This window comes from Leucopleurus acutus, assembly GCF_964270905.1.
Source record: "Leucopleurus acutus genome assembly, chromosome: 1".
In the NCBI taxonomy this organism is placed as follows: Eukaryota; Metazoa; Chordata; class Mammalia; order Artiodactyla; family Delphinidae; genus Leucopleurus; species Leucopleurus acutus.
In genome coordinates this window covers 126,952,521-126,978,259 of record NC_139142.1, presented here as the reverse complement: position 1 = coordinate 126,978,259, position 25,739 = coordinate 126,952,521, and the positions used below count along the sequence as shown (strand labels likewise).

The following is a 25,739-nucleotide window of genomic DNA, read 5'->3' as shown; positions in this document are numbered from 1 at the left end:
TGAGAGGCTTTTTCTTTTGGGGTTAATACAGCATTGGAACATCCAGTAATTACCACGATTAGGAAAACAGAGAAGGAGAAGAATCTAGCAACACAACAAAATATCTGAAATCAAGTGGCAGAGTCCTGGAAAGTCAGGAATTACAATTGTTCCATACATCATTTATTTTGAGAAAATGGGAAAGATGCTGCAAGACCCTCTCTCCATCAAAACAGAGCAGACCACCTCATAAAACATTTCATACTTTAAAAAAAAAAAAAAGCACAAATCATCCTCAGACTTTACTTGGTTCAAATAAACCAAAGGAACCAGCAGATGGACTCTACAGTCCTTTGGGGCCCCTGGACTGGAGCACGGACGAAGAGTCTGGTGGTCTGCTTACCACTTCCCATCTCTGCCAGGTCCCTCCTATGTTAAAGACTAGGGAAGACTAGGGAAGATCCCTATAACTCTGCAAACTCTGAAGTTGCACAAGAGGAAGGAGAACAGGTATCTTTTCAGCACATACAATGTGGCAGGCAGTACACCCAGCAGTTCCCTCACAATAATACCCCAGTGAGATGGGCACTCTTCACATCATTACAACTCTCCCCACTTGAAAACAGAATTCCCATTTTACAGAGAAGCAAAGAATCTCAGGGTTGTTAAGTAACTTGCTCAAATGCTCAAAGCATCCCAACCTTGTTTTCCTTCACTAGAGGGCCGTGCGTGGCCTCGCTGCCTTCTGGTTTCCAGAAGAGGCCGTGGACTGCTCCTGCATTTCCCATGCAGGGCTTTATACACTCATAGCCAGAGGACAAGGCAAGGTTTCATTGAGGAATGTTTGGAAACAAAGACATTGTAAAATTAAGTTTCCATGACAATGGTATTAGTCACTCTCGAGTTTTCTCAACAACAAGGTGCATCCTGTGGAGCTCAAGGTTATGGAGAACATTTATAGACTGAACTCTGGTACTTGTGACAGGCTTTGACGTGTTCCACTGCACTAACAACCAGCCCTGGGTTGTAACATGTGGCTGGAAGCTCCACGTTGGAAGCTCCCGGTCCAATGTTTTGCATGTATCAGTCTGCAATGGGTGATGACCAAACGAATGACAATGCAAGGACCAAGAGAGCCCACAAAAACACAGCATGTCCACCATCTAAATCCATTACAAGATAAAGGGCAGGGCTTCCCTGGTGGCGCAGTGGTTGGGGGTCTGCCTGCCAATGCAGGGGACGCGGGTTCGTGCCCTGGTCTGGGAGGATCCCGCGTGCTGCGGAGCGGCTGGGCCCGTGGGCCGTGGCCGCTGGGCCTGAGCGTCCGAAGCCTGTGCTCCGCAACGGGAGAGGCCACAGCAGTGAGAGGCCCGCATACTGCAAAAAATAAAAATTAAAAAAATAAAAAGATAAAGGGCATTACATCTTACCTTTCTTTGTCAGAATTGGTAATGTCCGTTGACATTTCTGTTTCATGCTCCAGGAGCTGGAGTTGAAGTTGATGGCGTTCCTAAAACAGACAGACACTAATATTTAATCTATGGATCCCAAGTTGGCTGGAGAATGTACAGCAAGCAACTCCAGCACTAGTGAATTCAAGTCTATGTGACACCCATGGGTTTTATACACCCACTTGCCAGGGTCCAAACAAAGCTCAAAATGTCAAATTTACTGGTGTGTATTTACAGATGAATATCCTGGATAAAGCCATTCGAGATTTTTTTTTTTTTTTTTTTTTTTTTTTTTGCGGTACGCGGGCCTCTCACTGTTGTGGCCTCTCCCGTTGCGGAGCACAGGCTCCGGATGCGCAGGCTCAGCGGCCATGGCTCACGGGCCCAGCCGCTCCGCAGCATGTGGGATCTTCCCGGACCGGGGCACGAACCTGTGTCCCCTGCATCAGCAGGCGGACTCTCAACCACTGCGCCACCAGGGAAGCCCCAAGATTTATTTATTTATTTTTTAAAGCATTTCGTCAGCCCAGGCTCAGATGTCTTGTGAAAATTTATGGTTCTAAATAATGTTAATCAATACTCTAAATCAGTGGCCTGTGATACTACAAATTCCTTGGGATTATTTTCTGAATCATCAAGAGGGTCTGGAATCCTGTAATATCCTATAAGTTAACTGGGATGGTGTGTACACGGGTGTGTTCACTTGTAAAACCACATTGTGAAAATCAGAGTAACAGTCCCCCAACGGTGTCCACATCCTAATCTCTGAAATTTGTGAATATGTTGCCTTACATGGATAAAGGAACTTTGCAGCCGTGATTAAGTTAATGGTCTTGAAAATGGGGAGGTTATCCTGGATTATCTAGTTGGGCTCGTATTAGAAGGAAGAAGTCGGGTTAGAGTCAGAAACAGACAAAGACTAGGAGATGCTACAATGCTGGCTTTGAAGCTGGAGGATGGGGCCATGAGCCAAGGAATATAGTCAGTCTCTAGAAGGGAACAAAGGCTAGGAAATGGATTCTCCTCTAGAGCTCCCAAAAGGAAGCCAGCCCTGCCAACACCTTGATTTTAGGAATTCTGACCTCCAGAACTAAAAACGATAAATCCATGATGCTTTCGGCCTCTAACTGTGGTAAACTGTTACAGTTTCAATAGGAAACCAATTCACGTATCAAGCTGTGCACTTAAGATTTGTACACTTTGCTCTGTGTGTGTATGTGTGTGTGTGTGTGTGTGTGTGTATATATATATATAAATTTAGAAGTTTACCTAAAATAAGTAATATAAGGGACTTCCCTGGTGGTCCAGAGGTTAAGAATCCGCCTTCCAATGCATGGGATGCAGGTTCGATCCCTGGTCGGAGAACTAAAATCCCACATGCTGCGGGGCAACTAAGCCCGCGTGCTCTACTGCCCACGTGCCACAACTAGAGAGAAGCCGGGGCCCCGCAACAAAAGATCCCGCACGCTGCAATGAATACCCCACGTGCCGCAACTAAGACCCAACGCAGCCAAATATTTTTTTAAAAAGTAATATCAAATCTGGACACATTTCTTTGAACAAAGTGGAAAATATTAATAAAAATGTAGTGCCCACCACAACCAAAATTGCCCTAGAAATGTTACAGATGAGAGTATAATAAATTTCCTTACAATGAAGTTTATCAAATTCTGCTCATTAATTGGGAGGAGACTATTCTACTTTAGGTCCTTCTCTAAGTATGGCCGTGCCTCCTCTTTAACCTCAGACGTTCTCCCCAACAAGCTCTGGCTACTTATACACATTCCAAACGTCTTTTCCACCAAGTATTCAAAGCAGATCCTTGAAACTGTAGCCCCCTCAACTTCTGAAGCTGTAAGCAGTGGCAGACCGAGGGCAGACCAGAGCTGGGGAGCAGTACACCACGGGAGGAAGGGTGTGTTATCATCCATGTCCTTAGAATAATGAAGGAAGACTGACTTTTCAGTGGGGTTTTATTACTGCTTTTAAATCTCTACAGCGAATGCACATTCTTACTGTCGCTAGGGGTTCTGCCACTGGCTGGAAGTTTACATTAGCCCTGAAATGATGATGACTCTTTAACAAGCGAGCTTTCCCTCAGACTCCCCAGAAAGCTGTCTTAAAGTAGAGCAAGGCCTAACTTACAGCATACTTTAAAATTCGATTTTTTTCTAAACTGAGGTACAACAAATCTTGAGTATTGCACAATCAGTACATTTGTATACACATTACCTGGTGAAACCACCACTGAGATCAAGGCATAGTATATTATCTATTCTGCAGAAGGGTCTCTGATAGAACACACTCCTCACAAGACTTCTACCGATCAGGAAAAAAAGGTGTTTGGGACGCAATGCTGAGAACGGTAAACTAAGGGATACAGCACAGAAGCCATTCAAAAGGACATGGTTTGTCCTCAAGAAAAATCCAAAAATAGGTGAGAACAGGAATACAAACTCTGTGGGCATGCTGTTCACATCCTGTGTGACAGAGATTTGGCACAGTTCCTGCTGTCCCAGATTTATCCCTGAAGGGGGAAAAACAGTAAATGGGTAATCTAATCTTGGCTAAATAAAGCAAGCATTTCGCTAGCTTAAATGGGAAAGATTAAGAGGAAGGACAATAGATTTTCAATCACTAAAGAAAAAGCCAAGAGGATGTGGGGAACATTTTGTGTCACACAAACGCTGGCAGGGACGGCCGGCCTTACCAACACCAGCCTGGCCCCCAGCCATATGGCCCTCACCCGGGCTGCACATGCACATCAGTGGGAAAAAGCTAGGAACTTTCAGAATCGCAAGGGTATAAAGACACTCAGCTGTAGAACAGGTCCAGCTGAAAAAGAAGCTGACACCAGGGGCAGACCTTTATGCAAGTAACAACATAAAAATCAGGGCCACACATTTGTGAGCCCCGACTTTATATATGCCAGGCACCGCGCTGAGCACTTGGCACAGATTTTTCTCGTGTACTCCTCACGGAAGGCCTAAGAATAAGAATTACTATTGTCAGCATTTTACAGAAGAGGAAACTGAATTTGGAAAAGTCAAGTAACTGCCCACAATGAGAAAGAGAGGCAAGACTCAAACCCTAGGTCTGTCTGATCCTAAAACCCATATTCTTAACCAGCACACGGACAGTCTGTCTGTACATCTCCCCGTGCTGCCCGCTCACCTGGCTTCTGCTTGCTGCAGGACAGTCTGTCACCCAGGGGGAGTGTGTGCTTTAACCAGCACCGCCTGCTGTTGTCGGAGAGTGGGGATGTGGGAGATGGCTCCCCCACGTTCTAGAAAATGCCCTCGTTGCCCAATCATTATGACTGCCACCTCCAGCCAAGGCTGACGTTAGCCCTAACTATGCCACTTACCCGCTCTTCAATACCACATGGGATTCTGCCTTCCCAGAGGGTGGAGGCGAAATTGTAATTGACTCTCTATTTGCCCAAGTCCCTCCCCAAAAAAGATGTTACCCAAAACAGGAACCCCCCACCAGCCCCGAAGCTCCACAGTATTGCATTTAAGGCTGTTCCCAAGCTGGTTACGCCTCCCTTGACAGGGGACGGTGGAGGGAATCGTGCCGCAGACACCACGGGTCGGCCCTCTTCTCAGAATCACCCGGGAGCCCAGCTGTTGACCCTGCTCACACTGTCACTCCCCCTCCCGCCATCGTCAGCCTGGGATTCTCAGCATCCAGCGTGAGTGAGTTACGGGATGCTGATGGGTGAGGTCTTGGCGGGTCAGGGCTGTTCTGCAAACCCATGCCACGAGAGAGCCACTTTCCAGGAAGCAGCCACAGCCCTAGCCTTCAACTACCCCCCTCCCCCAGCAGCGAGCCGTCACCTGCTAAAGGTCACCCGCCCTTTCTCTCTCTTTTTTCTCTTTCCTCTCTCCCACCCCTCCTTCCCGTTTCTCCACTTCCTGCCTAATTTCCAGGCTCTCTCTCCCCTTTCTCTAGACTGGCTCATTATCCGGGCAGAGCTCCTGCCTTCTGCAGGCCTCCCCCACAAACCCACAGAGAAAGGCAGTGTCCCCCGCTCCGACACAGAGTGTCAGAGAAAAGCCAACCCGTCAGACCCAGGCAGGGCTTGGGGTGTCGCTGTAACGTCGAAATAGGGCTCGCCTGCTCAACAAGTAATCTAAGTTCATGCTTGGGGCCCCAGCAAAGCAGGGCTGCTAAAATATTAGTTTCTGTAAATAATTTTGTACGTAATGTTTTTTGAAGCATCAAAATTTTCACCGTGGGAAAAATTAGAACTTTGTGGGACTTCCTTATACTTTCTTCTACAGTTTTCTCTTTGGTTTTTTCAACTCACAAATTGCAGGGACGAGAGGGATCAAGTGGTGAGGGCTTCTCACACTTTGGGGCAGGCCTGCAGGGGAACTGCTGCACCGCAAGGGAGGCTGGGTGAGGGGGCCCCGGGCCCCAAGCTGTGTTACCTTCTCCATGCGCTCAATCAGCCTGTCCAGCTCCCCGATCCTCTGGTCCTTCTCCTCTAGGCTGATCTCTGCCACTTGCATCTTTTTATTGGCTTCTTCAATGGCTTTCAGAAAACTATTGGTTTCTTCCTGCAAAAGAAACGCACTCTCCTCAGCAGAGCGTGGAGGAGCCTCCAATCAGGGTCCAAACAGCTCAGGCCTGGCTAAATCATCATGTCTCTTTAAAAGCATGACCTGGGGGCCTAGAAGTGCCTCACAGATCATGAACTCAAATTCCATGATTCTGGTTCTCACCCGTGAATAAAGACACATTGCATGGATTTTTAATGGGCCTACTTATTTTTTCTCCTATTTTTCCCCTTGACTCTTTATGTCTAAAAAGAGCCTACAAATGTTATTTATCCCCTGACTAGGTGCTCAGAGTGTCACACAACCTAAACGGAATTAGGGCTGGATCTGGAATTGAATGCAGAATGCCCAGATCTTTCTCCCATATTGCAAACCACCAACTCAGTCAATCAGTCAGCACATGCATTAAGCCTGTGAGGACACAAGATAAGGCAGAATGGAGTCCCTGCCTTCAAGGAATTTATGCTCTTTTAGAGAAGCCAAGATGTGAGATATACAGCTCAGCTCCAATAACAGGGACAAGAGAATTCCATGGCAAAGAGCAGAGAAAGTGTGGGTTTCCCAAGGACAGAGGACACTTGCAGGTGTGTGACTGGGAAAGACTTCATTCGTGGAGATGCTGGCATCTTCGGGGCTTTCAGGGAGCGTAGGTAGGATCGAGGACGGGCAAGGAAGAGCAAATGGAGTGAGAAAGGGCGTGGCTGCAGGTAAGCCCAGTATCTGCTCGGATGCTGGCAAACGGTCAGACCAGCTAGAGAAAGTGGTGATTGAGGACTATTCCAAGCAGGGAAGGTGGTGAGTAAAGGAAGGGAGGGAGAAGGGAGAGCAGTGAATCGGCAAATAATAAATTCCTTGACCCGCCACCCACGTTAGAGTCCGCTAACTCACCTCTAAGCACAAACCCTACCATGTAAAGCTCATCAACAACAATGCACCCCAGACTCTCTGCTATCCCATCAGCAGGTAGCACATAACACACCAGGAGCGCCTCTCTCTCAGCACTGTGCCTCTGCTGCTCTTCGTGCAGCCTTTCTTCGTACTGGCTGTACAGCTTCCTGGTCATCTCTCTCATCACCTCTGCGTTGGCTTCTTGGGAGGATTCCACCTGCAGAGAGACTCAGTTCAGAGCTACAACTCTGGTGGGCTCAGGGGGAATCCACACCTTTCACTCTGTAGGTATCAAGTGTGGACTCAACGGGGGGAGTGGACCCATGCCCCAGGGCTCTGCAGGAGACAGAGGCAGCAGGAACTAACGGGGAAAGAGGTAGAAGGAAGAAGGAAAAGGGGTGAGCAGGTGCAGAGAAAATTAAAGTGGCCCCTTACACTAATTTACTTGATATTATCTGGAAAAGGTGCTCCACAGGAGTGAATTTTTCAAAAGGCAGAAACGTACCTCTCTAAGTGTCAACCTTGCCCCCCAAACTTAGCCATTTTTAAACTGAATTCTCTAAAATGTATCATGCTCCACTGTCTTATTTACCTCTTTCTTCAATGACTCTTGACTCTTCCTGTCTAATGTTCTTTTGCTCCCAAAATTTTATCATCTTTTTTTTTTTTTTTTTTTTTTTTTTTTTGCAGTATGCGGGCCTCTCACTACTGTGGCCTCTCCCGTTGTGGAGCACAGGCTCCGGACGCGCAGGCTCAACGGCCATGGCTCACGGGCCCAGCCGCTCCACGGCATGTGGGATCTTCCGGACCGGGGCACAAACCCGTGTCCCTTGCATCGGCAGGCAGACTCTCAACCACTGCACCACCAGGGAAGCCCTATCATCTTTTATTCTATCAGTTTTAACAAACCTTTTTCTCTAGTTAATATATCCACACTCTGATTGGCCTCAGAAAGATATGCTTTTTAAATTCTTCAGTATTCTACTGTAGGCTGAAAATAAGACCACTACGTTATTAGAGTTGGGTCAGAGTCCTACAAAATTAAAAAGTAAAAAGGTTTGCTATAGGAGGAAGGAGGGAGTTAAAGAGAAAAGAGGAGATTACAGATATTGATGTTCTATTTCTTTGTTTTGTAGATTTAACTTTGAAACCACGTAAAGAATTTATCTGTTATAAATATTAAAATTTAAACAATTATCTACCAAGATCATTCACTGGGACAAGAACAGACCTTTCAACAAATGGTGCTGGGATGATTGGATTTTGTCACATACAAAAAAATGAAGTTGGATCCCTAATACACCATATACAAAAATTAACTCCAAACGGATTAAAGGCTTAAACGTGAAAGCCAAAACTATAAAACGCTTAGAAGGAAACCATAAGGCAAATCTTTGTGACCTTTGATTAAAATTAGATATGACCCCAAAAGCATAACTGATGAAAGAGAGATAAATAAGACTTCATCAATATTCAATATTAAAAACTCCTGTGCTTCAAAAGATAGCATCAAGAAATTGAAAAGATAACACCCAGAGTGGGGGGAAATATCTGTAAATTATTGATCTCATAAGTTGTATCTGGAATATAGGAAGAATTTTTACAACTCAATAATAAAATATAAATAACCCAATTTTAAAATGGGCAAAGGATCTGACAGACACTCCAGAGAAGATATCCAAATGACCAATAAGCACAAGAAATGATGCTTAACATCATTAGTTATCAGGGAAATGCAAAACTACACTGAGCTTCACACCTACGAGGAGGACTATAATCAATAGAGAGTAACCAGTGTCGGCAAGGATGGGCAGAAACTGGAATCCTCTTACGTGGCCGGTAGGAATGTAAAACGGTGCAGGCTACGCACTCTATGCTACCTTTCATATTGTTTGACTTTTCTCCCCAGGTGCATACATTACTTTAAAACATTTTTTAAGTCAGAAAAGCAGGAAGGCTGCCCGCATGGAGTTGAAGCCGTCCCCTTAGCTGCACTGGCCCATCAGGCTCTAGCAAACCCTTAAGCTCATATAAGAAATCTGGACTCATCCTTTCCATACCTTTGTGCTTTTCCAAATGTTGTGTTTGGAAACATTCCCATCTGGCTTGGGGGACCTTAGCTGGGGGCTCCTGGGGGCTTGCACAGGAGATGAGAAAACGTAGAGGCGTGGGCAAGCAGGCTTACGTTGGGAGTGGCTGGTGTTTCCTTTCTTCCCTGGCCCTGCCCCCACCTGTGAACTTCAGGCCATTGATTTTATGCCTCTGAAGGTTTGTTTGCGTCCCTTCCTTCCAGCTTACTGCTTGTTTAAGAGAGCTGAGTTAGCTGGGCAGGTGACCTCTGGATAAGTAAGGTGTACTACAACCCGGCTAGGCTACGTGATGTTTACTCCAAAGACTGGACAAAAGTCTCTCTTGATGTCCTCTCAATCTCCCCTCTCATCTCTAGGCAAGTTTTGGTACCAAGAAACCACAAAACGGGAAATCCCGAAGAGAGGTTATCATTAGCTGAAAGAGACCCAGCGTGTCCTGCACTCCATCTCCACTTCTAGAATGGGCTCTCACGTCCTGTTTACGCTGCATCCAGGTCACATGAAATACTCTGAGTCCTGTCACTTTTGTAATTTGGGGGGTGTGGGGTTGGGTGAAGCAAAGCATTAGTCTCTACAACAGGCAATTGCGGACTGGATTTAGAGGTTTGGTCTCCCTGACACCACAGCACCTCTGGAACAGACATGGATGAAGAGCACAGGTGCAGAGAGTAGATACTCAGTACATATTTGTGGAATGAATGACTGCACAGAGATCCTACATTGAGGAAAAGACTCCAGTCATTTCAGAATTTTTCAGCAACAAACGCCTTTTTTTCCCCAAGTACCTCTTACGCAGAAATACAATATATGAAAAAGTAGAAGAGCCTCCCTGTTTGAAGTGAAAGCAAAAAGGAGCTGATCGACTGGGTAGCTCTCTGGTCCCTCCCCCTTCCCAGGTGGTGGTGTTCGGCCAAGTGCGTGGTGACGGCACAGCCTGTGGGGTGGCCATCACAGAGGCTACACAGTGTGGTGGCCTGTACTCCCCATCAGCTGTCCCTGAGGCAGCCCATAGGTGGGGGACCACATGGCCCAGTTTGTTCCCCTAACTAAATTCTTAATAGCACCTCCTCTCACTCCTGAACATACTCTGGTTTGAGCAATAAATCACATGGGACACTACCCATAACACGCTCTCCCCTAGAACAGCCTAAGGCTGTGTTGAACACAATCGGAAAAGCACAGGCTTAAATAAAAACAAATTCATTCAGGAAATAATTTGTTGCGTGACTTCTGTGGGCCATTCGTGGGTCGGTTCCTGGAAGTTTCAAAGCTGGAAGGAGCACTAACATCTCCAGGGCCTTAGAAGCTGAGCTGAGGAATAAGAACGACCTGGGGTGCAGGAGGGACACTGCCCAGAGCCCTTGGTCACCCACCCATTTTCTTCCTAGCGGACCTTCAGCTCTTCATTGTCAAACCAGACAATGAGGCCTTGGAACCTCAGAGAGAATGTAAACAGTGAAGCTTATGAAGTCCCGGACCTGTGCGCAGCCCAAGTGTCCTCTCAGTACATAAGAGCAGTGCCATGATGAGGTCTCAGTAGCCCTTGAGGCCACTGGGTCCAAGGCAGGAGAGCCCAATAGGGGTATATACAGGGTACCCCCAATCTGCACTGGCAGCTGTGAACACAGAAACCCCCTCAGTCCCTTCAAGTCAAATCCTGTGGGGTTGGCCACAAAAAGGGTGGGGAAGCCCAACAGAGAAGAGAAGAGAGAAAGGGAAATGGGAGAGTTGGCGATGGGAGAAGAGAGAAAAGAAGAAGAGAGAAAGGTTAGCAGGAAATCTACATTCCTGTACTTTACCTTCATTTTCAGCAGCTGGTTTTCAACCTGTGCTACCTCTAACTGCCTCTGCTTTTCCCGCAGCTTGTCCATGGAGGCTTCATATGTCTGCTGCAGATTTCTGATTTGAGCCTTAATGTTGCTATTCTCCAAGGTAACATCCACAAGGGTTTTCTGTCAGGATGAAAATAAAAACCAGATCTAGCGGTGTGAGGAAACATGGCCAGAGTCATACACCGGGACATCCCTTTGTCATTAACGGCTGAGGGAGACATCGGCCCACAGGAGCTGCAAGCCTGGGACCCTGGTGTTAGAGCGCCCTGGTGGTCAGGAGGGCTGCCGCCCTGTACCTGGGTGGGCCAGCCAGCTTTCCCCCGTAACATGCCATGGCTGCTGCTAACACCGCTTGCCACTGCTTAGGATGGATGGAAATGGATTAAAACACTTTTCCAAGGAAAAATGTTCGTAATACGTCATTTCACGTGGAAAAAAGTTGGGTTTGAAAACAGTAGGTACAGAAGAATCCCATTCTGAAAAAAATAATGCATGAGCATCTGTCCAAATGCATTCAAGCCTAGAAAGAAAAAAAAAAAAACTAGGAGGAGTCACCAAAATCCAAATAATGATTTTCACTATGGGATAGGATTATAGATGGTATTAATTTTCTTCTTCGTATCTTCTATATTTTCCATATTCCCAAACTGAAATCAGAAAACAAAATATGTGTTTTATAAAATGGAGATATTCCCCTGTTTTCTTAAACAGGTTGTTTACTTCTGTACTTCTAGACGAGCTGCCAGGACAGTGACAACAGGGCTGAGGACCCTGTAATGCCTGCAAATGCTTCCCCTCCCTCGCTCAGGCAGAGAAGGGTGGTGATGAGGGCAGGGGCGGGCAGGGAGCCGAGTCTGTGACTCCCACAAGTGCCTGCCAAGTGTCAGAAGCCTGTTGCTTATTGCTCCAGGCTGCCCACTGGAGCAGGAATGTTTAAATTAATATCGTTGCTATTTCATGCTTCAGGTCACTTGCTTAACTCTCCTGACAGAGAAATGGCTTCCACAACCCCAGAATTTCTACCAACGGACACAGGTTTACGGGCACCTTCTAACACCTCCTGAAGTCACCTACAACTTTATATTAGAAGATCTGGAAACTCTGGTGTTGAACACACGTCCTAATACCTGTGTCCTCTTTGTAGATGACCAGTCTCTGAAGCTCCTCCACCCCTTAGCCTCCACTTTGGAGAATAAGCCTCATGCCTAATCCTATTCAAATCAGTAGAAAGGATTTTCAATGGTGGTAAATAGATACTAAAGAAAATACAGAAGCCATTTGAAAGTTGGAATCACAGAGCATTGGAGACGCAAGGAGCCTTAGAAACCATCTGGCCAACAACCCTCTCTCCAAGTCCCACTGGCTTTACAGAGACCGGTCTTGTGCTCAGAAGCTATATCTGGACCAAGAGACCAGGGCTGTAGCCCTGGACTAGCTACACACTTTGTTCAAGTCATTTCTGTTGGCCTCCGTTTGTTTATCCATAAAACAAGGGGGTTGGAGATCATCTCAATAGTGCCTTCCAGCTTTGACATTCTATAAAATCAAACCAAGGATCTGGTCTCGTCAGTAATAATGAAAACGGGGTAGACTAGACAATGGAAGAAATAAGAAGGCAACTATTTTCAGACTCAGTTGAGTTTCCTGGCCATGAGATGATGTGTTTCTTTCCTCTGCTCCTCCCTCTTCCCCAGCCTCCACCCCCCTCTTTTTTTGTTTTTTTTAAACAACAGTTTTTAATCTTTTCATTTTAAGGCTCCTCTGTCTACCCTGGAATAAGAGACTAGACTGTAACTAGAAATTAGTCAGGGTCCCTGGGTTAGGGGGGACCCTGTTCTAACAGTTGACCTCTGAAGTACATGCCTGGCGTGTCAGTGGTGTGGACAAAAATGTTGCCTGCCATTCCAGTAAACAATGACTGTTGCCCACCATCAAGTCATCAGCCACCGCAGCCCCCACAACAGTGTGCCCTGAGGGGGATTCAAGATGGAAAAAAGCAGGATACTAGCCCTAGATAGTTAAGATGCAAACCAAAGAAATAATTTCAATGAGCCCAGACTCTTACATCTTCTTATACATAGAAAAGCACTAAAAACATTAACTGAAGATGTCTGGTTTTTTTGTGATTAACAGTAATCTTCTGATGTTTGGCTACATTTCTTTTAAGCGAAACTCCTATCTATCCTGGTTCCTCCCTCACCCCTTTGGAGCAGTTCATCAGAGCTGTCTGAGAGGCTGACTCCCAGGCTGTAGGACTCAGTAAGGTCCCCGAATAAAACAGAACTCTGAACTTTCAGGTTGTATGGGGTTTTTTTTTTAATCAACAGTGGAGTGGCAAATCAGAAGTATGATGGGGAAGAAAACCCAGATACCAACCAGATCTGAACTCAGGTGAGATACAGCATTTCCTGGTTGGACGGTAGTGAGATGTCTGAGAGGGAAGGAAAGGGAGCCTGGGTGAGCCCCCTTGATAGCAGGAGGAAGGGAAAATAAAGGCTCCTGAATAAACCAGACCCAAAGTAGGGCTTGGCCTGAGGCCAGGGGAAAGCTGCCAGGTACTATGGGAGAGCCAGGAAAAGGGTGGGACTCAGAGGCCCCACCAGAAATGGGCCTCCCAGACAAATCCAAACACGGGGCCCACCCAGGCCCACTGCGTGACCGTGGCCTAGCTTTGCTGTTGGCACTACTGCCCGAACAGCTGTTAGTAGAGAATACTAGATCCTAAGGGAAGTGGATAATCCCAACATGAAAATTTGTTTGCTTATCTAGCGAATTATTTATAGAGAACCAGAAAGGATGTGAAATAGCTTGTGTGAACTTTCAAGAGGAAGGTAAAGAGATAAGAGTCAAATAAAGTTGGAAGGGGACAGACATTATTTGCACGTTTGGAAACTAAAGCTAAGGGAAGCTGCTTCTGGTGAATATAATGCTTTACTCTGAACATTTTCAAGTTAATTTGCATGTTACGCGGTGGGGGGGCGGGGGTCAGTCGGAAGATTAAAAATGGGCAGCATATGAGGGGTTAACTCCTAGCAAATGAAACTAATCAAGAGAAAAACCCCCTTGACATGTGGTGACCACACACATTTGCACAAATGTGGGATCCTGACTCTTTTGGCTTCCCTGCCTGGTACTACGAGATATTCTTTGGAAGGCACATGATTTCTTTCAAAGCAAAATAATTTCTAGGGACTTCCCTGGTGGTCCAGTGGTTAAGACTCCGTGCTTCCAACGCAGGGGGTGCAGGTTCGATCCCTGACTGGGGAACTAAGATCCCACATGCCTCGTGGCCAAACAATAGTAACAATAATAGTTTCTAAATTAGGAAAAAGTACCTAACAGCCTCTGGGAGTTACTTGTCATGAATGAACACAGATTGCCTTTGCTTAAGTCTGGCTTTCCTGTGGTTGGTGGAACTTCTCGTAACACTGGGGCTTAAGGGAATGGGCTGATGTGCTGTTTTAGGCACTGACACTTAGAACCACTTGGGTGTCTAGTGGAACAAGTGACATCTCTAGCACTGAACTCAGTATCTAACCCCCCATTTTAATAAGCGCAAAAACAACTGCAACTCCAAGGTTGAGAGTCTCAGCTTGGAAGCATTTCCATCGGCTTCCTTCCTTCACCGTCTCCCTGGCCTGGCCTCTACTGTGGCTGTGTGTAGAGGATTGCAAATAATGAGCTGAAGACATTCTGTGACTTACTTTTCTACAAAGACACAGGGCCCACCCTTGGCTAAGCTCTCCTGCACTGGAACAGAGGAGACCCAGGCGAATCGGGAGCGGATGAATACCTGCAGGCCGATGGAGTCCGACACCAAAGCCGAGTTCATCGTATTAAAACTGTCCAGGGCTGACGACTGGGTTTGGATGTAATTCTGCTGATAATCCTGCTGAGCCTGTGAAACCTGGACAGATTGAGGAGACAGTTACACACAACCAGTGCACACACACTCATGACAACCTTCAGCTACACACAACCAACGCACACACACTCATGACAACCTTCAGCTACACACAACCAGTGCACACACACTCATGACAACCTTCAGCTACACACAACCAGTGCACACACACTCATGACAACCTTCAGCTACACACAACCCGTGCACACACACTCAAGACAACCTTCAGCTACACACAACCAGTGCACACACACTCATGACAACCTTCAGTTACACACAGCCCATGCACACACACTCAAGACAACCTTCAGCTACACACAACCCATGCACACACACTCAAGACAACCTTCAGCTACACACAACCAGTGCACACACACTCATGACAACCTTCAGCTACACACAGCCCATGCACACACACTCAAGACAACCTTCAGCTACACACAACCCATGCACACACACTCAAGACAACCTTCAGCTACACACAACCCATGCACACACACTCAAGACAACCTTCAGCTACACACAACCAGTGCACACACACTCATGACAACCTTCAGCTACACACAACCAGTGCACACACACTCATGACAACCTTCAGCTACACACAACCCATGCACACACACTCAAGACAACCTTCAGTTACACACAACCCATGCACACACACTCAAGACAACCTTCAGTTACACACAACCAGTGCACACACACTCAAGACAACCTTCAGTTACACACAACCAGTGCACACACACTCATGACAACCTTCAGCTACACACAGCCCATGCACACACACTCAAGACAACCTTCAGCTACACACAACCCATGCACACACACTCAAGACAACCTTCAGCTACACACAACCCATGCACACACACTCAAGACAACCTTCAGTTACACACAACCAATGCACACACACTCATGACAACCTTCAGCTACACACAACCCATGCACACACACTCAAGACAACCTTCAGTTACACACAACCAATGCACACACACTCATGACAACCTTCAGCTACACACAACCCATGCGCACACACTCATGACAACCTTCAGTTAGGCTGGAACATTCCCCTGATGGTAGCCACGTCTGGGTCAGTGATATTTCAAGTACAGCTTTAAATTAAAAAGTCATCAGCTGCACGACCCAGAGAGTAGAAAGACAAGACTACTTTTCCTTCGGATAATATTCACACATTCCCCCACAGGGCTTCACTTAGTCCTCGCAACACTTTGCGGCAGCCAGAACATTCTCTTTCATAGACAGGAAACAGGATCAGAGAAGTTAAGGGATTTGTATGCAAATAGCTACAAAGTGTAACAGCTACTTTTAGAACCTAGAATGCAGTTGAATACCTTCTTGTGCCATCTTGCCTTTTTTTTTTTTAATTTATTTATTTGTTTTTGGCTGCGTTGGGTTTTCGTTGCTGCGCGCAGGCTTGGTCTAGTTGCGGCGAGTGGGGGCCACTCTTCGTTGCGGTGCGCGGGCATCTCATTGCAGTGGCTTCTCTTGTTGCAGAGCACGGGCTCTAGGCATGCGGGCTTCAGTAGTTGTGGCACACAGGCTTAGTTGGTCCGCGGCATGTGGGATCTTCCCGGACCAGGGCTCGAACCCGTGTCGCCTGCAATGGCAGGCGTATTCTCAACCACTGCACCACCAGGCAAGTCCCATCTTGCTTATTTCTACTCACCATGGAAGGAATATACTTTGGGCTCAACCAATTCTCAAGAGTTGTTTTGTGGCTGCTGCAGTTGTTGTGCTGTCTTTGTTGGACGTGTATTTAACACGTTTGAGAGAGATTCAACAGAGGCCAGTCTTAAACTAGGCCTTAAAGAAGGGCTGGATATAGAAAGGCCGGGAGAGGACTTCCCTGGCAGTCCAGTGGTTGGGACTCCACTCTCTCACTGCCGAGGGCCCGGGTTCAATCCCTGGTCGGGGAACTAAGATCCCGCAAGCCTCGCAGTGCAGCCAGAAAAAAAAAGGCTGGGAGGCAGTAGAACCAGGGGTAAGGTTTCTGGGAAGGCTCAAGGGTAGACCCCGTGTGGCCTGTGGGAGCCACAGGAAGCAGTCAGGCATGAGAGAGCGAGAGGTGCACCCTTGGGAGTGGGAGAGAGAGCAGCCCAGGCCCAGGAGGTACGTTCCTGCTCACGGTGTGTTCATACAGCAGTAAGTTAGCATCTTAACCTGGCTACAGTCCATGGTGTGGCCTGGAGAAGGAGGAGACTGAGGGTAGACACTGAGCTCCTGCAACAGTCTAGCATGAGAAAACAGGGTGTGTAGGAGGTGGCAATGGAAAGCAAGGGGCAGAGATCTGTTTTTGCATCTATTGCAAATCCAATCCTTTGGCTTTAATTAGTCATTAGTGTCAGTGGATGGCAGAGTGAATTTCCATAGGTATGTGAGAATTTCACAAATCTCTTCCTACGTGTCAGTGAGCATGGGCTAGATGGATATGTTTGTATACCCCCCTCCGCTGTAATCAAGGCAGCCGATAATTTCACAGACCAGACATAAACTAGACTCTGATACACAACTGTGGCAACTGTGCTTCTTTCCTGCAGATGTTAACTTTTTTTTTTGAATTTTATTTATTCGTTTTTTATAAGTAGGTTCTTATTAGTTATCTATTTTATACATATTAGTGTATACATGTCAATCCCAATCTCCCAATTCATCACACCATCACCCTCCCCCATGCCGCTTTCCCCCCCAGTGTCCATACGTTTGTTCTCTACATCTGTGTCTCTATTTCTGCCTTGCAAACCAGTTCATCTGTACCATTTTTCTAGGTTCCACATATATGTGTTAATATACAATATTTGTTTTTCTCTTTCTGACTTACTTCACTCTGTATGACAGGCTCTAGGTCCATCCACGTCTCTACAAATGACCCAATTTCATTCCTTTTTATGGCTGAGTAATATTCCATTGTATACATGTGCTACGTCTTCTTTATCCATTTGTCTGTCCATGGACACTTAGGTTGCTTCCATGTCCTGGCTACTGTAAATAGTGCTGCAGTGAACATTGGGGTGCATGTGTCTTTTTGAATTATGGTTTCCTCTGGGTATATGCCCAGTAGTGGGATGACTGGGTCATATGGTGGTTCCATTTTTTGATTGGGTTGTTTGTTTTTTTAATATTGAGCTTCATGAGCTGTTTATATATTTCAGAGATTAATCCTTTGTCCGTTGATTTGTTTGCAAATATTTCCTCTCATTCTGAGGGTTGTCTTTTTGTCTTGTTTACAGTTTGCTTTGCTGTGCAAAAGCTTTTAAGTTTCATTAGGTCCCATTTGTTTATTTTTGTTTTTATTTCCATTTCTCTAGGAGGTCGGTCAAAAAAGATCTTGCTGTGATTTATGTCAAAGAGTGTTCTTCCTATGTTTCCTTCTAAGAGTTTTATAGTGTCCAGTCTTACATTTAGGTCTTTAATCCATTTTGAGTTTATTTTTGTGTATGGTGTTAGGGAGTGTTCTAATTTCATTCTTTTACATGTAGCTGTCCAGTTTTCCCAGCACCACTTATTGAAGAGGCTGTCTTCTCTCCATTGTATATCCTTGCCTCCTTTGTCATAGATTAGTTGACCATAGGTGTGTGGGTTTATCTCTGGGCTTTCTATCCTGTGCCACTGATCTATATTTCTGTTTTCTGCAGATGTTAACTTTTATGGCAAGTATGTCACACAAAACGAATTTTTTTCTTCAAGGTTATTAATCACAAATATTTTTAAAAATGTTTTCTCCCATATGCGTTAGCTAGGTTAAACCTGAGGAAGCTTATTTTTTCTTTAATTTTTAGTAGGTAATACATTCATAGAGTTCAAACATTTTAAAAGTAGAAAAGGTATACACTAAAATAAATCTCCCTTTCACTCCTGTCCTATTTGCTCAATTACCACCTCGCCCACTCTGCACCTCAAGAAAGAATCACTGTTAATTACTTTCTTGATGATCCTTCTAGTAACTTTGTGTACACACACAAAACAGTCTAGATATATTTATTTTCCCCTCCTGGTTTACATAAATGGTAGCACAGTACATATGATATTTTCGTATTTTCTGATGTCTTGCTTTTTTTACCATTTACTCTATATCTTTGAAATTTTTCTGTATCTCTTTTTGAAGAGCTTATTCATTCTTTTCATTCTTTTTTTTTTTTTTTTACAACTCTGTGTATTATAGAGATGGAATTTATTTTACTTTCTCCTTCTTAATGGACGTGTAGGCTTCCAATCTTTTTACTATTACAAACAATGCTTAACAACTAAGTTCATATATACGTCATCTCACGTATGTGAGATTTGATCTACAGAATAAATTCTTAGAAAGAAGCATGCTCAGTCAAAGGATGTAGGCATTTGTAATTTGGGTAGATACTGCAAATTGTCCTCCCTAAGAGTAATGCAAACGACATTCTAAGCAGCAATCTTCCTGTTCCTCCACAGCACGGCTAATACAGCATCTTGTCCCACTTTTCCAGTTTTGCCAGTCTGTTAGGTGAAAATAGCATCTCAGGACCATTTTAATCTGAATTTCTCTTACTGAGAATGAGGCCAAGCATCTCGTCATACATTTAAGAGCTCTTCATCTTTCCTTTACTATAAACTATCTGTCACAAATATTTCGCCTATTTTTATGAGTTGTGGCCTTTTTCCTCTTGATTCATGGGCGCTCTTTAAATACTCAGGATATTAGCCTATTATCTATAATAGGAAGGCAAATCATTTTTCCCAGCTTGTCATTTGACTTTGGTGTTTTTGTCAGCACTAGTCTTCAGTTTAATGCAGTCAAAATTATCAACTTTTCCTTTTGGGATTTTGGGATTGCATGTCATAGTAAGAAACTGCCTTCCCCCTGCCAAGAGTATAAAAGAATTCACACATATTTTCTTCTGGCACTTGCAAGTTTCATTTTTTAGCATTTTTGATCTATTCAGAATTTACCCAGGTATAAGTCTGTCCCAACAGCATATACTGACTGGTCCATTTTCCTCCCTTCATTTCAGATACCACATTTATCATACATTGGGGTACATTTCTGGGCTTTTATTCATTGATGTCTATTCATTTATGTGCTAATACTGTATACTGTTTTAATCACTGAGGCTTTCTCAATTTCTTGTAATATTAAGAGGGATAGTCTCCTTCATGGCCTTTTTTTCCCCAGAATTTCAACTCTTCATATTTATTTTCTGTATATCATGGAACCACCTAGTCCAGTTGTAAAAAGCAACATAAAAATCTGTTGGTATTTTTATTGGGTTATATTAAATTTGTATATTAACTTGAATGGTATTAACATCTTCTGATGTTGAATCTTCCTTTCTAAGTACATGGCATATCTTTCTACTTGCTAAAGTCTACTTCCAGATACCTGGTAGTTTTTGTTGTTGTTATTTCCTCTAACTGGTTGTTTTTTGTATATTGAAACCTAACATGTGTCCATTAATCTTTTACCCTGCCGCCTTACAGAATTCTTTTATTGTTTATAGTAGTTTTTTTATTGGTTCACTTCAGCTTTCTGGGTATATTACCATACAGTTTGTAAACAGTGATAGTTTTACATCTACCTGTCCAGTTTTTAAACCTCTATAAACTGTTTATTTATTTCTCTCATGTTTAATTTATTTCTCTTGTTTAATTCCATTGGCTAGGGTCTCCAGTACAATGTTAAATAATAGCAGTGGTAGCTGGCTTCCTCATCTTATTCCTGATTTTGGAGGTAAAGATTACTCTCGCCACAAAAATTTTCCTGTAAATAATAAACTTAATTCTGTGATAAAATTCCCTCGGTTCATTTAAAATATGACTCCATCATAAGGAACAACATAAACTCAAATATCTTCAGGCACTAGCAACTGAGAGGGAGTTCTAAGCTCTAGCATCCCTCCACATTTTACTTACTGACAGTTCCTGGGTGAGCTGTCGAATCTTCTGTCTCATTTCATCGTAGTCTCCATACATTCGCTTCCTTACATTTTCCAAAGTGGCTCTTACCTGCAGCCCACAAAGATGCTAGTTAGAGATCAAGCTATAATTATAATAATAAATGCATATTGTGATTATATATAATTATTGATAACTATTAATTATACAAATAACATGCTCTAAAGAAAGATTCGTTTACTGAAATTCACCTACCACCCTTAAAACCATATTCAGGCCAGATTCTCCCCTTTTCCTATCACATGTTTTTACAAGTAGAAAATGTTGAACAAGTTGACTTTCTAAACACATGGCTAGGAGGACCAAAAAACCAAAAAGCAAAAGCCACCTCTAATTTTCCCTATCTCTGCCCTGACTGCCAAAGAACAAATAAATGTTTGGAATATGAGTCAGGAAAGTATGAGCTTAGAGAGCCCGTAAATGTGAAATTCAGTTCCTCAGTAATCACCAACAATACACAAGGCACTAAATATAAGAAAAGTCAGTTGATCCCCCAAACACCTGTTTATACAAACTCTTTCAATTTCTCTACAGTACCACTCTTCCAGAGGAGTAACGGGGCCTTAAATATATTTTCAATAAAAACAAAAAACCTAACGAATAGTCTCTGTCTTCCCCCTTCTTCTGGTGCCCCTAGGAGGATGAAGAACTCAGGGATCTTCGAATAGAACAGGAAGCCTCAAGGGAGCCCTCTCCAGAATGCTCTGGAACCTCTATCACAGGAAAGGCTCAAAGGCAGCAGTTTGGTTTGATGGCCGTGTAGGGCACAGCACGAGCGGACCTAATTTTGAAGCTGTACTTGCACAACTAGCACGTTGTTTTAAACTGACTGACTGCATGTTTATTAGGAGTGACTGGATATTGGTGGAGATTCCAGGGCAGGAAAGAGAGGGCAAGTCAAGACACCACGCCCTCCCCAGATGAATTCTAGTAATAAAGGCTGCTTTCTTGTCATTGACTACAAACACTTTGGGGAAATGAGCCAAACGCACAACTTTTCATTCTGGGCAGGCAAAATGGCTCTCATCTGCGGCCCTGAGTTAGCTCTTGGGCTGCTCACCATTGGGAAGTGGGTGGAGCTGGGTGTTGCTCCCACTGGCAAATACTGCAGGAAGCCAACTAAGCCAGAGTCACCCACAAGCAAGGGAGGGCACACAAACCCATAAATACACTCAGGAATGAGGAGCGAGTGACAGGTCTGAAACCAGCTATAGAAGGTGTTTACCCGGAAATTAATTTTAAGTTGCAGATCACAGTGGCGGTTGGGAAATTCAGGTCAGTGACTCCCCTGTGACCTGGGCACCTGACAGCCTGAACCTACTATCTCGTCTTGGGCAATCTGCAACTCTCCAATCTGCTTAGGAGGTTTACCTCTGAAGTGGTGCCGTGTTATTTGGGGCATTTCAGTGAGGAAAATACAGGAAACTAGGAAGGTGCAAGCTATTCCTACCTGGGAAGATGAGGAATGGGATACTGTGAATGGTTAAAACTGATCTCTGGGGGTTGGATGACTGGGGCTCTGAGGCTGGTGGCTGTCACACATCTTCTGCATGTCTGTGTATGAGTAGGGCTCCTTTCCTTCATTTTCTCTGCTAAGCATGTATTGTCTCTTTTCTTCCTTAAAATTATACAAGTATCCAAATCTTTCGAGACATCTTAAGAAGTGCACATTTATTATTTTTGATATTTGAGAAGAGATGTTCTTCTCAAAAACTCAAACAAAAGCCGACAACATGTGTTTTGTGTCTTATTCGCAAACACAACCAAATAAAATGAGGCACAAAGAACTCGTTTTGACCTGAAGGGTCCCTTCCCAGACCTCACAATCTATACATGAGAAAACTGAAGCCCAGACAGGGCAGAAGTTTGTCTGGGCCAAAGAGCCAGACCTTGAACCAAGATCCATGGGGACCCTATTGCCCACGCTGCCCCTGCTTCTCACTTTCTAGTCTACAGGCCAGTGTTTTGGTGCAGCTCATTGCCTCTCTATCTAATCGCTCTGGTTTGGGTCACAAAGGCACTGGTCAATCTAGGGAGACACGGGGTGGACCAAAAAGGAATGGAAATGATGGATGGATGGATGGATGGATGGATGGATGGCTGGCTGGATGGCTGGATGGCTGGCTGGATGGCTGGCTGGCTGGCTGGAGGGACAGGTAGGTAAGTCGATAGATATAGATAGATAGATAAAAAAGAAATGAAAAATTTACAAGGAAATGTTCCAAAATGTTAACAACTGTTCTGGTTGAATCGTAGAATTACAGGTGATTTTCTTTTCTTCTTCATACAAATTTACATTTTCCAAAATTTCTCAATAGACCATAAAGTTTAAAAGAAACATAATATTCAGTCCCTGGTCAGGGAACTAAGATCCTGCAAGCCGTGCAGCATGGCAAAAAAAAAAAAAAAAGTAATATTAATTACAAAAAAATTGTATTAATTGACCTGGGTTGGACAATGTCTATCGTGGTTGACTACCCACCATCCATTTCAACCTAACTGACTGGTCTGAACCAGCAATAGTCATCCTATTCCCCTTGCCAGTGATGGATTTGGGAACGGGCATGTGACCTGGGTCCTGGCCAATGAGAAACAAGGGGAAGTCTAATGGAGGGTCTCTATAAAGTAACCAGAGATGACTGTCCTCTTTTCCTCCTCCAGACACCATCATATTTTTAGATGTTGCCATGAACATGAGGCTGAAGGAGAAAAGAACCAAGGGAAACTCAGAGAAGTAGAACTGGAGCTTGGAGAGGCCTGCTTAGAGCCCACCTACCCCTAGTTACCCCCACATGAGACAAATTCCTTTTCAAGTTGGCTTTTCCGTTACTTGCAGCAAAAAGCATCCAAATTAATACAGTTGTCCAAACTCGTACATTAGGAGTGTTCAATGTAATAAGCAAAACTACTTAAGAGCCTACTTAGCATACATGGAAGAAAGAAGCCACTTGGTCTCCTGAGTAGCCCTACTTAGTAACATCTAGAAATTCACTCTATACCTCACTGCAGAATTACATCTGCGCTTTTCCTATTACCATGAAGATCTGTAGCCACAGTTCCATCCACAATGATAACACTTAGAATTGTTTCAAAATGCCTTATTACATTCATATCAATGCTTCTAACTCCACCCTCTTACATGCTACAAGAAGTGTATAAACCAGAAAAAAAAAATCCTTAAACAACTCACGTCTTTGATGTAGTTCATCTCTTCTTTCAGCTGATTGGTGGTCCACCCATACACCACCATTTCTTTCTGCTGGTTTTGATCTGATCTTCGTACCACACCATAGACAACACCCTGAGGGAGTTTCATGGTGGGTTCGTCATTGCTCAGGTCACGATACTAAAAGAGGACAGAAAGAGAGAAAGAATAATGACTCTTTAGGCCTCGTAGAGACAGCTGTCATCGTGGGCCCACTGTATATGGTTATGCAGGTTGTACCCAGCACTAGGGGGCCTGGCAGTGGGGAGAGCGGCCATTAGAAATCCAGCCTGGGCTTCCCTGGTGGCGCAGTGGTTGGGAGTCCGCCTGCCGATGCAGGGGACATGGGTTCGTGCCCCGGTCCGGGAGGATCCCGCATGCCGCGGAGCGGCTGGGCCCGTGAGCCATGGCCGCTGAGCCTGCGCGTCCGGAGCCTGTGCTCCGCAACGGGAGAGGCCACAACAGTGAGAGGCCCGCGTACCGCAAAAAAAAAAAAAAAAGAAATCCAGCCTGGTCTCTGCTTGCCAAGTCACACCTGGCGTGGGCTGGCCTGCCTTTACCCTCGAGGAATAGCACCTTTCCCTAATTTCTACCAAAGCTCTGTTCCTTTACCTTGTAGTACATATGCCAGGCCCCATCTTCCCAGAGAACGTGCCTTTATTTAATTCTCACAAAGGCGCCAGGCGGACTTACGCCATCCCTGATAACAAGAGTGTCTAAAATCTCACATTCTTGGTAATACTGTTTTTCTCTTTATACCAGTTCCTCTGTATGACTTCGTCCTCATCATTAACTGTGTGGCCTGAAACGCATGAGGTTGAGATACGCAAGGGAAGAATTTTGGCAGCCATCTGGCAGCCAGATTGTCCTCTGAGGTTAGGGCTGACCCTGGAGCCAGTTCCGAGGAAAGGGGGTAGGGACACCTGTTGTGACCATTCATGAAATATTTCTGGAAAGCCAGGCAGAGGTGGCATAACTTCACCCCAAAAGAATCTTCTGCTCCTTAACTCACTCAGTTAAAGCTCTGATCAGTGCTAAAGTGCAAATACCTTTGGGAAGTGGGGAACATGTCCAAGTCCTAACACATCTTCACAGACTGAAGGCTCAAGAAGCAGGAGGAAGAGAAACTAAGATTTGTTGAGCACCTACTATAAGCTAGAAATGTTCCTTATACATTTAATCTTCACAACGACACCGTGACATGGCGAATGTCCTCTTCACTTTATAGCTGAGAAAACTGAAGTTCAGAGAGGTTAAGTCTCTCCCTTATGGTCACACATCTAGATTCAAGCCCAATTCTGTGTGACACTAAGTACACCTCCCCACAGTGCAGGCTTTGTTACATGTAGAGGCACAGAGTAGGCCTTCACAATATGGAAGGGAAGGGACAGGAAAAACTCAAGATGAGACAGTGAGACTTCAGAGAAAAACCAGCTTACATCTAATCTTCCTTGGGACAATGCCACAGAAGGCTGAATTCCATTATGGCAACTCTGTTCTTTCACTAATTTTAAAACCACCTTTGCGGGCTTCCCTGGTGGCGCAGTGGTTGAGAGTCCACCTGCCGATGCGGGGGACATGGGTTCGTGCCCCGGTCCGGGAAGATCCCACATGCCGCGGAGCGGCTAGGCCCGTGAGCCATGGCCACTGAGCCTGCGCGTCCGGAGCCTGTGCTCCGCAACGGGAGAGGCCACAACAATGAGAGGCCCACGTACAGCAAAAAACAAACAAAAAAAAACACCTTTGCATAAATTCTTTCTATGCACTTGCGAAACATCTTTGACATATAAAACTATAATTTGCATTTTAAAATCATTCATTTGCAGCAGAATAGTAAGTACTTTATATTCCCATTCAGTCAAAGTTTGTAAAAGTAAAGCAACGT

At 44.8% G+C, this 25,739-nt stretch overlaps 1 protein-coding gene across 1 annotated transcript in view; it reads right to left on the bottom strand.

The window, feature by feature from the left end:
- The window catches only part of MYZAP (myocardial zonula adherens protein), a 100,476-nt gene that overhangs the window by 53,093 nt on the left and 21,644 nt on the right, over window positions 1–25,739 (bottom strand). The window contains exons 3-9 of the mRNA XM_082846598.1: window positions 23,840–23,995; window positions 20,608–20,700; window positions 14,599–14,712; window positions 10,773–10,925; window positions 6,975–7,100; window positions 5,867–5,995; window positions 1,410–1,489 (exon numbers count right to left, since the gene is read on the bottom strand). Coding sequence (XP_082702724.1) covers window positions 1,410–1,489; window positions 5,867–5,995; window positions 6,975–7,100; window positions 10,773–10,925; window positions 14,599–14,712; window positions 20,608–20,700; window positions 23,840–23,995 — 851 coding nt within the window. The remainder of the gene's footprint in view (window positions 1–1,409; window positions 1,490–5,866; window positions 5,996–6,974; window positions 7,101–10,772; window positions 10,926–14,598; window positions 14,713–20,607; window positions 20,701–23,839; window positions 23,996–25,739) is intronic.